A 17,845-nucleotide genomic window follows, 5' to 3' on the forward strand; every position below is an offset into this window, starting at 1 on the left:
TGATACAAAACGCATCATAAATATGTAAACCGGTGCTAAAGTGATGTCATAATACCACTGACTGTTTCAAAGATGAGTCGATGGCACATTACAACTTTTTACATTTGTGAAACACATTCTAATCAGATGCTACATGGTTTAACATCGAAACTCCAATGCAAAGGTCTTCAGAGGCAAAATGGAAAATGTGAAAGTTGAGCATTCCTCAAAAGGTCACTGGGAATCATTTGCAACACTCATATCAAGAAGATTGCATTCATTAAAATTGCCCATTTATATTATGCTACAAAATGTTCCAGAGATGCGTTCACATTCGAACAGTGGTTATTTTAAAGACAAGTACTTTTTATGTACACATAGCATTGCTCTGCAGGTCTATCAGATTTGCTGTGATTAGTCTGAGATGTATGTTTTGTTCTAAAGACCTGCTGTGATCTGATCCGGCTTCTCAAAAACAAGGGCCAGGAAGCCCCAAGCCAGCACAAAGGCTGATGAAATAAAAACCATCATTTGCATATTCAGCCTTTGTTCTATTCATGCGGGTGAACCAAACTGGCAATTAGAGGGAGTGTAGCAAAGGTTATTAATAGCACAGCCAGTTTTGTACAAACTCACCTAAAAAAAAAAAAAAAAAAATTGTTTAGCAGTTCGAGCCAGATGGGTGTAATGATACATGTGCAGCAAACATGGTAAAGTCTTAATTTAAAGCCTCCATCTTAGTAATTACAACTTTTTCTACAGCACCAGGCAAAGAGGAATTTCCTGTCACGCAGAGGGATTCTCTTGGCAAGCCACCATTAATTGACTTTACAAAGGTGCAGATTTGACAACAAGTGCCATGTTCATGCTGTAATTGCCTGATTAAAGAAGGGCAAGAGACGAGATCTCTGCCTTTTCCATTGAAATGACATAAGACCTTGTCACCATGTTCAAGTAGCTGCACATTCTCTCTGAATCATCCTTCCTTGCCATTAAACACCTTTACATGTAGTCCTTTTTAATATAATTTTCTTTTTTTACTGGTATCGCTCTTTTGAAATGTACACGAAGGCAAAAGGTATGTTCCTGTAATATTTACCTTTTTAGGGGAATCTAATGGACCACTGGCTTTAAGTACACAACATTTTGTTAAATAAATAGTATATAATTAAAAAGTGATGATAAATTATTCGCAGATCAAATTGAGTGTCAAATTAAGTTAGTAATAATGTAGGAATATAAAGAAATGTAAGTAATCCTGCCTCACCCCCGATTTAAGTGTCATTGTTTACCTTTATTAGGTATTATTTATTTTCATTTATGTTTTTGTGCCCAAATGCCAGGTTAATTTCTTGACCTTGGCAAAGTCTTTTGATTAAATAGCTATTTATATTCTCTCATCCCAGTAGATTTCAGATTGATTAGGAAAGTGAGGAATTTAAGGGTAAAAAGAAAAACTAAATCTTTTACAGCAAAATAGAAGCCACTAGAATTGAAATGTGTTGGGCAATATCGCCACCTAATGGATGGTCTATTAAACACAACAACTCGTGGCAAAATAGTCGAAAATCAATTACGACGAATGTTCCATTTTTAATTTCAAACGAACCCATGTGAATATTTCGCATTCAGATTTGTGTCATATCTGGATGATATTAAGATTAAATATTACATAACATTTACATTGGTTCTGTTTTCCCTAGAATTAAAATAATGGCACTCGCAAAATGCATTTTTAAAGCGAGTTTGTTTTGCAAATGCTCACTCAATCACATTTCAAATTATATCTGCTGCAACCACGCGCTATATAAAACCAAGCCTGCTGCAGTCAAGACCATTTTCAGAATCCACTTCCATAAATCTATATTTATTTTTTGAATCAGATTAATCTCATCATACCTCAATTAGCATCAGCATCATTAAGAAGCATTGATTTACAGTAATCTATACAAACATGGGATTAAACCAAAGCACAGGAAGGGGTGGGAAGGTGTCTCTTTTTGCAGCAGTGTCTTTGTCCCGCTGATTTCGACTGTAGAACGTGAACCCAGATGTGTTGCCTGTTCCATCACTGTGTCCACTTCCTCTTACCCACAACCTCCTGAAGTAAGAACAGCCTAAAGTGGTCTGCGGAGAAGACAGCTTCCATTGAACAAACAGGAAATAGCAGAGACAGTTACTTTGCATTACTCACAGATGTATGAGAAGGGGTGTTGGGGGGAGTGTGAGCTCAAGACACTAGCACCATGTTGAACCCTAGCAGGGAAACATTTGGACTGTAACGTCAGGCCATAGCAACAACATCTCATCTCAGCTCTCATGCAATACAAATTTGGACAATACAAATAATGTCTCACGCTCATTAATTAAAGGAAGCAATTCTGAAAGGAAAAACATAAAACGTGGCATCACTTTAGCTAGTGAGTCACCTGAAGGAGAAAACTGTCACATTCTCACTGTGCTTCGGCAATTCGGACTGAATCCTGATTAGCAGCAGATTAGAATCCTGATCAGTCCAAAAAAGCATTAAAGAGGTTCTCCTGAACACCGGGCCTGGTTATGTCTGAGGATGATGGACTTCAGAGGAACGTATTGCATTTCTGAGCAGGTTTCTCCTATGACAAATGCACTTTTGAATGACAAAATTGTAAGGAAAAAAGAAAATACTAAAGGAAAAAAACAAAAGGGCATTGGCTGGTGTCATTCTACACCAAGCTGCAATACTGTTATTTGGTACTCAGAAATAGATGCTGATACACAAAGGTGAAAGGGCTACTCTGGAGGCAGTCTACAGTATCAGCCATGATTATTGGGTTTCAGTCAGGTGGGACACATGCTTTGTGCCTCATTTAGTTTTTTTTAGTTTTTTTTTTTTTACAGCTTCACGTGAATTCAAGTAAAGATTTTTTTTTTCTTTCCTTGGATACATAATTCTCATCTCCTCTGAGTGTTCTCAAATATATAGAGTGCTTATATTTCAATGATTTGCCAAAACAAACAAACAAACAAAAACAAGACAAAACAATAAGCCTACAAATACAATTGAAATCCTCAGAACCAAACTATACTGGTTAGTCAGTTAATAAGAAACAGATGTCCAATGATAGTAAAGGGTACTGGTAGAAGCTTTTAAAAAGGCATGAAAGTGCTTTAAGATACAGTTTAAGTGGGTGATTTTCTTTCCGTTTCGTGCGACACTTGGGGAGATCCATTAGAAGTTGACACAGAAAAGTCCACTGTTGTGATTAAGAGTTCGTATATCGTTTTCAGCAGAAAAATATACATCAGAACCCCATTCTTCCTCTGAGGTTACACAATATTTAAGGTTCTACATCAATAGTGTTGACGTTCTACCAAAGAGATCTCTGTAAACCTACTACTGTTTGTTTCTATTTCGCTCCTGTAAAGAAAGAGAGAGAAAAGGGACAAAATTAGAAGATTAAATGGAACATGGAGCCATGAAGATGATCTCTGTCTTTTACTAAATTTTTTTAAGTGGAATTGTTTTTAAAAACACTGGCGGTATGTTGGTTGCTCATGAAATCAATATAATCTTTTAAACACTTCAAAATGCTGTAGAATACTTTTTACTTACAATTTGGCTTGTTTAATGATTTTAACATTCTGGCCGCCACAAATTAGTTGATCATTATTTTTATGAAATGGCCTATATATAAAATTTGACTTTGTTTAAATAATAAAAAAAAAATGCTAGCAATATATTATAATGCTGTGATGCTTAAATTCACTGTATGAAAAATGGTTATGGTTTTGAATTCTGACAAAAATTAGATATACTAGAAATAAAATTAACGTTTCTACAGAGGAATTTTCCTTAGTCATCTAACTCTTACCTAGACTTAATGTAAAAATAGAAAAATAAGCACACAATTAAATATCTAAAACTGACTGATATAAATAAACTAAAAATTAAAAAAGGAAAAAAGTATTATACATGTTGTGGGTCACCAAGTAAGCAATTTTGAGAATCTTTCTAAACTGAAAAGATTTCAAATGTTAGCGTACTGAAAATATAGGTTCAACAACTGCTTGCAATATTGATGCACACAGCTGTAAAAAAAAAAAAATGAGTCTGCGGTTGAGTATCTGAACTGCTGATACAGCAGTGGTTTCAAAACAGTATGAGGCTGATTACATCTCTCTGACATGCAGAGTAAAACTTTTCACCCTTAAAGTAATTTTAAAAGAAGTAAGTAATGTTCACGGGGGATGAAGACCTGGGTTACATAAAAGCAATTTTATGCTACATTAGAGTGGTTGTCCCACATGATAGCTGCTATATGACCAAATGAATACTACTCACTTTGTCTTAGTAAACCCTTCTGGAAATACTAGATTGCAGAATAATTAATCATACATTACAAATATTCTTGTGTATTTTTACAATGACAACGTAACTGAAAACTTGCTTTTGCACGATTCACATACACATCAATAGGTCGCAGTATAAAGTCTAGGACCACTGAAATTGTACCTACCATCCAAGATGCAGAAGAGTCCAAATAGCAGTTAAAAACATCTTGATGGATGTTTTATTACAAACGTGCTTTTTGCTTTCGTTTTCATTGGAGGTGTGTGGATTACTTGTGGGTTATTATGATCAGCTATTTATATTAGCCATCTGAACTCTAAACCAACAGCATCTGATCACTGTAGATGATCCCTTGGTGAGCACCTGATGTGATGACATTTTTTTTTCTGTTCCAGTGAAGAAACAAAACTCATTTACATTACTTGGATGGCCTAAAAGCGAGCTCGTTTTCAGCAATTTTTTATTTTTTGGTGAACTATTCCTGTAACCCTCTGGTGCTGTTCTGTCATTTTTTATGTTTTTCGAATAGTTTTTTTTCATGTGAATAGTATGTACTGTAACTCTGTGAAGGTTTTGGCATTTGCTATATGAACACACACACAAATGAATAATTGACGTGATTAAAAAAGGTTAAATGGTCACAGTCAAAAAATGGCCACATTGGAAATAAAATTGTACTAAAAGATTTTATTTATTTTTAGATACTAACCACAAATTTGGAACACAACTTAATTAGATATGGCTTTTCATGCAGTTTTGTCTTAAAAAAAACTATATTTCATAGAAACTTAATATTTTGTGCTTTTCTCATTATAATAAACTTCTATAACTTTTTTATGTTTCACTTTTTGAACCTTTCACACTTCAGAAATAATGCACTAAATGTTGTCTTTAAGAAGAGAAGAGACCACACTAGAGTCTGTGCTCCAAAGCATTCAGCATTTACAACAGTTTAAGTTGAAAAATTCATTTTCAGGTGTACTACGCTCAAAAAGTTGCTACCGGGTAATAAGTGGATAATAACTATTCCATAAATATGATTTAGTACCATACAACCCCATAAAAAGACAAAATGTTAAATATAAACATGATCAAACTAAAACATAATACATTTATTTCATTTTAATAAAAATAAAAAAATCAGTAATTTTTGACTGCCACACGAGCAGCAACAGAGGGTTACATATATTTTAATGAATAAATCTGATACATTTACAGCTATCAAAGATATGAGGCAAAAAAAATGCAGTGGGAAGAACAACAACAACAAAAACTATTTATAGTTTTTTCATATTTACTGGCTAATCAGACGTTTATAAGCTAAATCAGTAGTCATGTATGTATATACAACATAAAGGCACTACTGATTACATTATAGACAGTGCTTACTGTTGTTGGCAACTGGGTCAGACTATATAATTCATTACATCATCATTCTTATATACTTACATTTTCTGATGATAATAAAATAACCAAAGTATCACATTTTTGACTGCACAGTGCCATGCTATATAATGCAAATATATAATTTTTCATTAAAATACATTTATTTTCTACATACACTGCTTTATGCCACAGAGTAAAACCATTTCTTTAGATAAATAAACCAATAAAGCATTAGATTTCACAAATTAATCCAGAGGCCATGGAGACCTTTTTAATTTAAATAGTTGATTTTATTATGGCTTTGGCAATCTACATGATTGGCAAGGTAATGAAATAGAAGGGTGGTTCAGAGAAAAACGTTTTATAATTTCTCACAAAAAAACAAACCAAAAAACACCGTAATTAGTCCAAGTACAACAAGAAACCTTGATTAGGCCAAGTGCCATTTTGATTGCAATTTTTCATTTGTTCTTGACTAACAAGTTCATCCTAAAGTGGCTTACGTAAAGATGCACATATATCATGTAAGTGACAAAATACTCAATCAGCTGAATACAAATGACATGCTGATGTAACAAGGCCAATAAAGTTGCAGTGTTGCATACAGGCCATATACATGCAGCAACTAAATTCAGTCAGTTCACAACTTGGTTATTTACAGGAGTAAAAGCAGCAGCTTAAACACGCATAGAACACAGAACTCTTTTCAGCCGAAGTTTATTGACAACTAAACATTTCTGGTAGCTTTGGTCAAAATATCCAAAACTAAAAAAAACTGCTGGCATTCATTCATGTTTATTCTATACAGGCACGTGACGGCAAAACATTGCAATGGTTATCACCATGTAAAGTCACTCCCAAAACTTTGAAGTGAGTACATGACCACAATAGTACAAAGTTGGGCCTATGAGTTTAGTGTACGTATTAAACCTTCTAATGCCGAACAATTTACAACAACTTCCAAACAAGTTTAAGCTCTATTAAGATGAAAAACTAAATGACTCTTATTCGTTCAGATGCATAACACAATACATCTTTAAAGGTTAATCCTCCAAAATCATGTTAAATCTGATCTAAGTGCTGTTTTCATAACTAACATACAAGGATATAAAGCAGCTGGTGCCGAGGTAACAGGCACAGACATCAATTATTTGTGTTGGTTTGGCAGGAAATGATGCAAATCCAATATATTAATGGGACATCTGCCTGCTGTTTGAGCAGAGACACTGACTGGCATCACAGCTCGCCGCCAGCCTTTTGTCAATAAATGGGCAGAGACTCTTTTTTTTAAGAACTATTTTATAATATCTATCTGCTGAGACTTTAGAATTATGTTTAGTTGAAATACAGGAGAAATGTGTTAAGTGCAAGTCACGTTGAGCAACAATACCTGAACAACTTATTACATGACCTCCAGTATTGATGTAAAGAGTTACCAGATCAAACATTTCATTTCTATTTATGACTGACTGCACTGTTTTTGTCTCGCGGCCTAATTCTCAAACGCAAACGAGACAGAAAGACTTAGAAAGGAGTTGCTATTAAAAAACCTACCTTTGGAAATGGATGGACATGCTGACAGCACTAAAACGTAACAATGTTTACGAGATCTAAAGGTGAAGTGCCTGCTTTCTGCTATTGTGAAGAGTGGCAGAAAGCTGCGCTTACCCTTCGCATGGCTTCCTCTTCCTCCTGCCGCTTTTCATAATGTGCAAAATCATCAAAGATTGAGGTGGTATGCTTGAAAGTCGCAATAATTTTAAGCACTTGCTTTGCCTTCTCTAGGGGCACTTCCTGAGTGTCCCTGGAGTTGGTGACAGGCTTGTTGTCATTGTTTTCTAAGCGAATGTGCCGCAGTTGGTTATTGGGCACGTCCTTAACAAAGATCCATTTCACCTCAAACTTGCCCTTCCACTTATCCTGGGACCAGACGCCAGCATAGGCATTATAGTCCACAGTTGACTTCATCTCGGCCACGCCACAAAAGTGTCCGCTGCCATTGACGCTAAAGAGCAGGTACAGTGGACCTTTGGCACAGAGCGAGCGGTAGGCACCGTCCAGACGCTTGTTCCCATGCTCTGTGCTGCACCAGATGGAGTACTTGATGGAACGGTGGATGTCATCCTCCGAGTAGCTCTTGATGATGAAGACCCGTCCATTTTTCAAGTTCCAGTCAAAGTCTTTGGGGTTGTAATTGTTAAGGGCCTTCAGCTTCTCCAGCACTGGGTGAACCTCACAGGAAGAAGGTGATGAGCTCATGGGGACTCCCGTCCCAAGGGCAAAGTTCTCCATGTTGCTGCTCTGGTTAAATGTGGTTCCTCTGTTCCGAGGGGCCACCCAGCGGTTTTGGGGTGGGGGGTTCTGCACCTGAGGTGGGTGCAGGGGCTGCGGAGGACCTGGTTGCGAGTGATGGTGATGGTGAGGGGGACCTGGGGGCAGCTGCTGAAGGTGCTGGGGAGATTGTAGCTGGAGCTGCTGGTGTTGGGGTTGATGAGGCAATGGACTTTGCAGCATGGGCTGAGGTTGGGCCAAGAGTTGCTGCTGCAACAAGGGCTGTGGCGGGAGCATCTGCTGTGCAAGAGGGGGTTTGGTTATGGAGCCTTTGTCCTCCCAGGTCCCAATGTTCATGTTATGCTTTATCGGTGGAGGAGGAATCGTGGCGCCACTTCCCAAACACATGTTGGGCTTCGGCTTCAGCTTGAGCTGAGGTTTTGCCGGTTTCCTTGCAATAGCAGCCCATGAGGTGGGTTTTGGTACAGAGGAGCTGACAGGTGGCATGCCGTTGGCAGCCATGCTACTCATACCCGCCGTCCCACCTAAAGGAGACCCAACTGTTTTCGTAACAGCTGACATATCCGAGCTGAGCTTGAGCCCAGCCATTCCCTGATCGATACTACCGAGCCCTGGAACTTTACTAAGTTGCGTGTCACTGCCGAATCCGGCCTGTCCGTCAGCAATGGCCCGGCCCAATGAGCTCGGGGCATATCCATAACTGCTGCTGTATGCGGAGCTCTGTGTAGACTGTCCCTGAGAACCACTGGTACCCCAGGTGGAAAAGTCTGCATTTCCAGGAAAGAAGTTAAATCCGTGTTGGCTGAGAAAAGGGGGCGTGTTGCCTAAAGCACCAGGCTGGCTAAAGACTCCGTCAGGAATGAAGTGATGCTCACCATTGCTCATCTGTCCATATGTGGTCAGGTACGGCATAGGAGGGTCTCCTGCGGTGGACCAAGCAGCCTCTCCCAAGGAATAAGGGAATCCAATAGAGGGAGCATAATAGCTGGGCATGTAGGGATCGGACATTGGTGGGTAGTTATTACTCTGTAGGGGATAATTAAAGATAAATCAGTAATGATGATGTAATAAACCAAAGGCTGAATAATGATGTAAGATAAAAGCATAATCGGTGAAAAACACTACAATTCCAAAACATTTATAATTTAACAATGGATTTCTATTTTCAAATAATTATGTTCAAATAATTAAGCTTTCTATAGATCAAAGGATCATAAAATATACAAGTATAAATATAAAAACTCACCTGATTTGTATGACTGCTCAGGTAATTGTCAAAGTCATCATCATTTACAGCATCCTTCTGATGCATCGAACCGTTTTGCACTAAGCAAAATTATACCAAAAACAGACAGAGACAGTGTGTCAGTTACTTTTACTTGGTTCAATCAAAATGATGTTGATAAGAAATAATGAGACAAGGCGAAAGTAAATTACACTTGAAATTATTATTTCTAAGCAAGAACAACAGGTAAAATCTTTGCTACATATTAAGAATTTTTTTGGTCAATGTCAGGACTACGGAGTCACATAGAGAGCTAAATTAACATCAAGACCAGTCTACTTCATAAAATATGATTCACAGAATGAGTAACTATTTATAAACGCACTTAAGTAAGGCAGTGAGAAACACATCAGTAAACTGAACCCCCTTAAAGAGACAGCACACAAACAAATTTAATTTCTCATCCATGTTGTCCATTTGATTTTCTTAGGCTGACTGACAACCTCGGTCACCATTAATTTCTATGGCATGGAAAAAGATGTAATGAAAGTAAATGTTGACTGAAGGTGCAAGTCCCTAACATTGTATTCCATATAAGAAAGAAATGTCAACATGATGGTGAGCTTTCATTTTTGAGTTAACTGTACCTTTAAATGTGGACAGAAAATTGGTGTTTTCATAACATACCTTTATTTCCTTGTCCTTTAGGTCTCTGGTTTTGGGTTCAAAGTGTGAAGACAATGACAAAAAGACAAAAAATAAATTAATAAATTAATAAAAAAAAACACGATGAACGTCAGTTTATCATGAACAAAACATAGACACAATAATTCGGCCTAACAGTTACAGCTATCAAATAACCAGGACTCTCAGTTTGCGGGGAAGCACTTGAATATAATTGACGTTAGCTGCGTTTTACAACCCGATTAAGTGCCTTACTGTCCGTTAGTTTGTTTTAAAAACGTGTATTCCTTCCAAGCGCGCCAATAATGATGTCTAGGTAGGCAGCTCACTAGGTTTTAAGACACAGCCTCTAAGTTACATGCACCATCACGTTTCTATAGTTATAAAGATGGAAGCGCGTCCGTCTCGCGAACCTGATCGACAGTTGTCGCAGACATCGTCCGGGAGCCCGAGCTGATCGCTGTTTATGACTGTCCACGGTCTCTCCTGCCACCGCTGTGGGTTCACGTTATTTTTTCCTCTCTCCGGGTTGCCCTATAATCACAGCGTATTTCTCAGGCGTTGATCTCCTCGCCCAGTTTCAAACGGCCGGCAGCGGTCCTCTCGAGCGGTACTGACAGCGAGCGTCAAACGGCTGGGGGAGGCTGGCTGCTGAGTGATGTGTTCAAGGTAGTCCGAAACATAAACACTCTGTGTAACGTCTTGAGAGAATATTTCCCCTGCTTTGCTCCACAATGGCGAATGGGCTCTGACTCTCACTTCCGCTTGAGTGTGACCTTCCGCCGCTGACGTAAAAGAGGAGGCATGCGCCTGCTTTTTCATACAGTTCAAAATAAATCTTGCGATTACCATCTTGTTCAACCGATTTAATCTTAATGTTGATCTATGCTGTACATTTTGTGTGAAATCCGTGTTTTTCGGATTGCTTGGTTAGATTTCTGTATATTAATTAAGGATCACATCGTACCCAGCTTTTAACCGTTTAATTCGGGTAACGTTATTTCCCTTATGACATGTCTTATCATAAAGGAAAATATTTAAATCTGATACTTCTGTTAGCTAAATTGTAATTCTGATAGCATACATAGTATGCAAGCCTTTTTTTTTTTTTTTTGTTTAAAAGCAAAGTTATTTTAAAATATTAAAATATACTGAGAAACAAAAATAAATAGATAAATTCATAAATAAAAATCATATGCTAAATAAATAAATACATTTAAATATATATATATATATATATATATATATATATATATATATATATATATATTTTTTTTTTTTTTTAATTAATTTAATGTGTTTGGAAGTGATATAATGGTATATAAAAAGGACAGAAGATCGAAAAATCTAATATTTTCAAATATTAATTATTTAGAAGTAGTAACAAATACATAAAAAAAATCTTAATTTCATATGTGACATTATATATTAATAAGTATATCACAATAGCATAATATAATATACAAGCCTATAGATTTGTAATTTAACGGTCGTACTTTAGAAAAATATAAATATTTCGTTATTTCATAAATATTAATAATTAAATCATATGACAAAAATTTTACAAAATAATAAAAAATAATAATGTTTACATATTTGTATTACTGAGGGCATAACCAAACAGGTGGGTGAAAATCATACAGTCTATGGTGAAAATGCGAAATAAAATATCCATGAAAAGACAGCATCCTGTTATAACTGCTCTTTACCGCTTGGTGGCCAGGGGGCAAGGAACTCGACCGGAAGTTGAAGTCGGGTGGGGGCTGCCATCTTGTAGCAGAACTTCACTTGCGTTAGCATTCCCATTGACTCCCATTCATTTTGGCGTCACTTTGACAGCGAATAACTTACATCTGAGGCGTTTAAAGACTCCGTTTAAAGACTCCGTTTGTCCATTATTTATTTCTAAAGATACACGACAATGTATAAAGGGCTCCATTACCTTCTATGTTACATTATGGCCCCGTATAAACAGTTTTTGTAAAAAATAGGCTAACGATTGCGTCATAACCACTCGTCTCTCTGTCGCATTACCGTACAGACAGGAGGAGAAGCTCGCAGGCAATTAACTAAATATGGCGTACTGGCGTTACATTTTAAAATACTATACAAAATAATTAATCAGAATACTTACTCCTGCTCACTCACGACAAAGAACTCCCCGCTCAAGCTCGCCGTCTCTGCAAGATTAACGATGGCAGTTTGCACGCACAGCTACTAGAAGATTTACATCTGTCACACAGGTTGCTGACGTCGTCAAGCTTCGTTTGAGTCTGCGCGTCAGAAACGGAAGTGCTAAAAAACGCTAAAAATGGGCTTCACTTGTCTCAATTGAGTTCCAATGGGGTCGCTGTGTCCATTTCTTTTACTGTCTATGTTGGTGGCACTGTTATATATATTTTTTACGAAAATAAGATGCCCGTGAATGACGTTCTTTACAAGTCATCAAAATAAAAGTCCTGTTATTGCTTATAAGTCCTAGAACCATCGGAAATAATGTAACTTGATTAGCAAACCTCAAGAAGATTGAGTTAAAAATAATTTCCCATAAGGAATAAAAAAATATAAAAATGTAAATGGGTCAGTCATTTTATCAGACTGTTCCCTGAATTGCTTCTCTACTCACTCATTTATTTATTAATTCATTAATTCTTTTTTTAATTAATTAATTTGTTTTACAAAAACAATGCAAATATTTACCTGTATCCGTAATATTATTAAAAACGTGCATAATATAACTTAAAATTGTTATATTACTTTACCATTTATTATTTCAATATTAATTTGTAAACAGAACTTTAATTCTTGAAACAGAGTGTGGTTAAATCCTCAGCCATACTGAGCTAGTGTGAGTGTTTCTGGCTTCAGCTCACTGTGTGGGGTTGATCCTCCTGAAGCACATCCAGGCTGGGCTTTTCTTTGGAGCATGCAGAAAATGCTGAGAGTGATTGCAAACACACTTAAGGGTGGTGTCAAAATAAATGTAGGTATCATAATGTATATCTGTTTGTTGTTAATAAGACAGCATTGAAAGATTCAGGCTCTGTTTAGCTTAGAGTCATTAAAAGATTTGACGAGGCTAAACTAGATCTCTGTAGTATCATCGACCTTGTAGATGATGTACCGTAAATGCAGAGTTATGTTTACTGTAAATTAAATAGCCCCTGAACTGACCAGATTTGATTACATTGCAGTCTGTCCTGATTTGGTCACTCTATTATGTGTTAAATTATCATAACAGGTTTTTTTTAGCTTTCCACATCTGTCGCACTGTCCAAGTGCAATTGAAATATGGCCTAATAATAAGTTTGGTCTGACACAGATGTCATCATGGACCATATTATGGTCTTTTTCTGATATGCAATCTTTCTGTTGATATGATATGTTTATCATTCTTTTTCATTTAAAATATGTATTTCAGTAAAATGCTAAGTTTTTAATATGGCATTGTATAGTCTTTTTGCTTGTTTTATAGGGTGCCCAAACAGTGTCAGAAGTAAGATAAGAGTTTAAGAATAAGTTAGTTAGTTAATAATATTTTTATGTGTATTTATTTACTCTATTTATTTATTTTTTTGCAAAAATCACAATTACAAATTTGAAAGAATGTAACTGATCTATCTTAGTTATTGTAATAACAAACCAAACAAATGCACTACTATTCAAACATTTTTGGTCTGTAAGATTAAACAAAAAAAAAATATTTTAATGTCTCTGCTGCAAGGCTGCTTTTGTTTATTTATAAATACAGTAAAAACCATAATATTGAGAAATATTATTACAATTTAAAATAACTATATCTCTATTTTAACATATTTATAATGTAATTTACTCCTCTGAAGGCAAAGCAGAATTTTCAGCAGCCATTACTCCAGTCTGAAGAGATTTTAATATGCTGAATCGCTGATTTGGTGTATAAGAAACATTTCTTATTATCACTGTTGAGTTGTGCTTATCATTGTTGAGTATTTATATATATATATATATATATATATATATATATATATATATATATATAAAATTAAAAGTAGTGTGTTTATTTTAGGTACATTAGTGTCATTATTCACTATAGGTCGATATAATGGTCTTCAACATTTAGTCAATTCTTGTCAAGTTAAATGCATTTTATCTCTGTTTTAAAATGATTTTGCTTAGTTTTATTAATGCATTACACTACTCTCCAGGGCTCCAGAGTTGTGGTATCAGCACGTTCTTTTGCTGATTTGACACCTCAGGCCAGCTTTGACATCAAGGTAAAGTTGTCATATTAGCTTAAAAGCATGCACAAACAACTTAGTTCATTCAAGAACTTGTTCAATTCCAGAGATGTGACCTTCATCGCTTGGATGAAGGCCCTTCAGTGCAGACGGTGCTCACCAGAGAGGATGGACTCAGGTACTACCGCACTATGCAGACCTTGAGACGCATGGAGCTGAAGGCAGATCAGCTCTACAAGCAGAAGATCATACGAGGATTCTGTCATCTTTATGACGGGCAGGTAAGACTAAACTGAATGCCTTGTTTGCACACAGTCACTGTGATATGATTTAACTTCTCGCCACCTCTCAGGAGGCCTGTGCTGTAGGCATTGAGGCTGGTATCAGTCCCACGGATCACCTGATCACAGCATATAGGGCTCATGGTTACACCTACACCAGAGGTGTGCCTGTGAAAGAGATCATGGCAGAGCTCACAGGTGAGGACTTTCTTCATAAAGCTGCATTAAAATAGAAATCCTGCAGTTTATCAGAGAGCTGAGTAAAATCTTGATTTTCCAAAAGAATACGATGTAACTAAAAAATACCAAATGAATCTGAATCAAATCAAATCAAGAGCTTGTACTAGGAATCGAATCAAGAATTGTGTATCAATACCCAGCCCTAATATGAACATGTGTACAATGGATTTCAGGTCGAAGGGGTGGTGTTGCCAAAGGCAAGGGCGGCTCTATGCACATGTATGCCAAGAATTTCTATGGCGGGAATGGTATTGTTGGTGCCCAGGTGAGATGCACGCATCATAGCTTACAAGAATATTACAACAGGCATTTATAAATGTAAATTTCACTGTTTTGAAGGTTCCTCTTGGGGCTGGTGTGGCCCTGGCATGCCAGTATCAGGGTAAGAATGAGGTTTGTGTCACTCTGTATGGGGATGGAGCTGCTAATCAGGTGACAGCACGTTTTCCTCCATGTGTTCACAATTTTGCACGCGATCTGCTGTTGCAAAATAATGTCTTATCTGATTAACCCCTTTATCAGGGCCAGATCTTTGAGGCGTTTAACATGGCAGCTTTGTGGAAACTCCCCTGTATTTTCATCTGTGAGAATAATAAATATGGCATGGGGACATCAGTGGAACGGGCCTCAGCAAGCACAGATTATTACAAGAGAGGAGACTACATTCCTGGTCTGAGGGTAACTGTCTTTTTAGTTTTTGTTTTAGTTTTTCTAGCTGCCTCATCCTCATTTTCTGTTCATATTTCAATTTGTAATTTGTACAGACACATACATAAAAGGCACATGTGGGCAAATAAGTCAAGCCTGTCTGTTTTCTCCAGGTGGATGGCATGGATGTTCTCAGCGTGAGAGAGGCAACCAGGTTTGCAGCAGATTATTGCAGATCTGGAAAGGTAAAAGAAAAGTGACATATTTTACTTGCTTAACAAGTCAAGGAGAGGTCAAAGATTTAAAGGAATAGTTCACTCAAAAATGAACATTTCCTGAAAATGTACTCACCCTCAGGCTATCCAAGATGTAGATGAATTTGTTTTTTCATTGGAACTGATTAAGAGAAATTAAGCATTACATCATTTGCTCACAATTGTATCATCTGACGTGAATGGGTGCCGTCAGAATGAGAATCCAAACAGCTGATAAAAACAAAATATAATCCACAAGTAATCACAACAAATGCATCAAAATGTGTTAACTTTAAACCCCTCCTCCAGTGGAAAAAGTCAAAATCCACCAACATGTTTGTTTAAAACTGTTTTGGACTGTTTTTGCTATGTGCTGGATCTGTGCATATTTCTGTCCTGATTCAGATGAGATGAGAAAGCAATATTACTGATAGAGGATTTGTATTTTAGCCAGAAGCAATTTTTAGCTTCACAAGATGTTAACTGATGGACTGGAGTTGTGTAGATTACTTGTGGATTATTGCTATGCTTTTATCAGCTGACGGCACCCATTCATTGAAGAGGATCTATTAATGAGCAAGTAATGTAACTTATTTACATCTTGTAGGTTGAGTACATTTACAGCAAATTTACATTTTGGAGGAGTTTATCTTTTAATCATGGGCTAGTGTTGCAAACAAACATGATGGGAGATCCAGTCTGTGACTGGTGGGCAAATGTTTGGCCTGTGCTCTTCAGGGTCCCATAATAATGGAGCTCCAGACATATCGTTACCACGGCCACAGCATGAGCGATCCTGGGGTCAGGTGAGGTTGACTGTCAACCTTCCCCCCCGTGGCAGGCGCTTATCCTTCCTTGGTTAATTTAAGACCCTATCCTCATCTGTAGCCTCCATAATCCCAGTCTTTCCTCTTTAGTTTTAGGTAGTTTGTGCATCATTTCAGTGAGCACACAGTTCGCTGTTCTCTCAATCAGTGCTTTTCTCTCCTTAGCTATCGCACACGTGAGGAGATTCAGGAAGTTCGCAGTAAGAATGACCCCATCACTATGCTGAAGGACTGTATGATTAGTAGAAACCTGGCTAGCCTGGATGAGATCAAGGTACTTTATGTAGGCCATGTACTTGATGAATACCATAGGGTTAACTTAACACCTACTATATCACCATGTTATATTGTTGGAACAATGACAGGACATTGATGCCAAGGTTCGTAAGGAGATAGAAGAAGCAGCACAGTTTGCTACCTCTGATCCAGAGCCCCCTCTCGAGGATTTGTGCAAACACATCTTCTACAATGATGCACCCTTAGAGGTCAGAGGCACCCACCCCTGGATGAGGCTGAAGTCCATCAGCTAAAGAACCTGATAAAGATTCAGCACTTCATTCATCATAATACAGGAGCTCTGTTCCCTAATTATACTCACAAAAAGATGGATGAAATTTTTTTTATCCATAAAGTCATAATTACATTCCATAACTGCTGTTATTGTCTCTCTTTTTAGCAATCAGTTTTGCTGACTATTAATAAATTAGGAAACACATAGCTAGCACAACATACAGCAATAAACATTTAGAGCAATACTAGAATAGATTAAATGAATGGACATAATCTTTACTAGTAAATGTGTAGAAATTAAAAAAAAAAAAAATACACAAGGTCTTGGAAATGAAATGTAGGCTTATTAAAAATTATTTGTAACGATGATACAATTTTCACACCCTATAGTATTGTGATGATGTAATTTCTTGAATTATGAGTTCATTTGTCATTTTTAACATAATATCCCAAAGACTTAATAGATGTTAGTACCAATACTTTCACGAGAATCTAAGCTTATGCAAACATTAGTCAGCACATTTGCCCTAAGAAATTCTGGATTTCAAATAATACTAAAATGTGTAATAACTAACGATGGAATTAATAAATATGTAATAATTTGGCTTACATTTGTGTCAGTTGTGTTGAGTGCTCGCCACAGAATGAATGCAAATCCTGATTCACGCAAGATAAATTACCATAGACTCTCCAGCAGGTGTCGCCCTCTCCACCTGCGTGACTCAAGTGTCACAGCTGACAAGGTACATTTTTACATACATTCCAATGTCATTTGATAACAAACCCCCAAAAAATATGATTATGAATCAGTCTACTTGACACGTACTATGCCGTATTGTTAAATTAATGCGCAATAGCAGATTTCATTGTAAGCAAAAGAGATGTAGCCTACTGTTCACTGAAATGGACTTTAGAAATAACTATTAAATTGTTCATAAATTGCTTTTCATTTATGGTTGCATTTAGAGA

At 36.9% G+C, this 17,845-nt stretch overlaps 2 protein-coding genes across 3 annotated transcripts; one reads left to right on the forward strand and one right to left on the reverse strand.

Annotated features, from left to right (window-relative positions):
* Window positions 1-2,827: 2,827 nt before the first annotated feature.
* Window positions 2,828-10,989, reverse strand: LOC127946396 (YTH domain-containing family protein 3-like). Of its 2 annotated transcripts, XM_052542946.1 has the most exons (5): window positions 10,313-10,989; window positions 9,903-9,927; window positions 9,237-9,316; window positions 7,367-9,016; window positions 2,828-3,379 (listed from the first exon to the last, which is right to left on the reverse strand). In XM_052542946.1, the coding sequence occupies exons 1-5, from the start codon at window positions 10,334-10,336 to the stop codon at window positions 3,356-3,358; spliced, it is 1,803 nt and encodes a 600-aa protein (XP_052398906.1). In that variant the 5' UTR covers window positions 10,337-10,989; the 3' UTR covers window positions 2,828-3,355. The 2 variants fall into 2 exon arrangements, with proteins under 2 accessions (XP_052398906.1, XP_052398905.1); XM_052542945.1 differs by lacking the exon at window positions 2,828-3,379 and having other exon boundaries at window positions 5,967-9,016; window positions 10,313-10,988.
* A 1,744-nt stretch (window positions 10,990-12,733) lies between these two features.
* LOC127946296 (pyruvate dehydrogenase E1 component subunit alpha, mitochondrial) lies at window positions 12,734-17,485 on the forward strand. Its single transcript, XM_052542762.1, has 11 exons — window positions 12,734-12,882; window positions 14,084-14,152; window positions 14,224-14,397; window positions 14,469-14,595; window positions 14,811-14,902; window positions 14,977-15,069; window positions 15,160-15,315; window positions 15,459-15,530; window positions 16,278-16,345; window positions 16,532-16,640; window positions 16,732-17,485. The coding sequence occupies exons 1-11, from the start codon at window positions 12,826-12,828 to the stop codon at window positions 16,894-16,896; spliced, it is 1,182 nt and encodes a 393-aa protein (XP_052398722.1). The 5' UTR covers window positions 12,734-12,825; the 3' UTR covers window positions 16,897-17,485.
* The last annotated feature ends 360 nt before the right edge of the window (window positions 17,486-17,845 follow it).

This window comes from Carassius gibelio, chromosome A24 (assembly GCF_023724105.1).
Source record: "Carassius gibelio isolate Cgi1373 ecotype wild population from Czech Republic chromosome A24, carGib1.2-hapl.c, whole genome shotgun sequence".
NCBI lineage: Eukaryota > Metazoa > Chordata > Actinopteri > Cypriniformes > Cyprinidae > Carassius > Carassius gibelio.

Excerpts from the sequence above, each read along its gene's own strand:
- LOC127946396 (XM_052542945.1), bottom strand. The coding sequence starts at position 10,336 with ATGTCTGCGACAACTGTCGATCAG. Across the intron at positions 9,928-10,312 it reads CTGCGACAACTGTCGATCAG|AGACCTAAAGGACAAGGAAA; the intron begins GTTCGCGAGACG and ends ACCCAAAACCAG. Across the intron at positions 9,317-9,902 it reads TAAAGGACAAGGAAATAAAG|TGCAAAACGGTTCGATGCAT; the intron begins GTATGTTATGAA and ends AATTTTGCTTAG.
- LOC127946296 (XM_052542762.1), top strand. The coding sequence starts at position 12,826 with ATGCAGAAAATGCTGAGAGTGATTGCAAACACACTTAAGGGTGGTGTC. Across the intron at positions 15,531-16,277 it reads ATTATTGCAGATCTGGAAAG|GGTCCCATAATAATGGAGCT; the intron begins GTAAAAGAAAAG and ends TGTGCTCTTCAG. Across the intron at positions 16,641-16,731 it reads CTAGCCTGGATGAGATCAAG|GACATTGATGCCAAGGTTCG; the intron begins GTACTTTATGTA and ends GAACAATGACAG.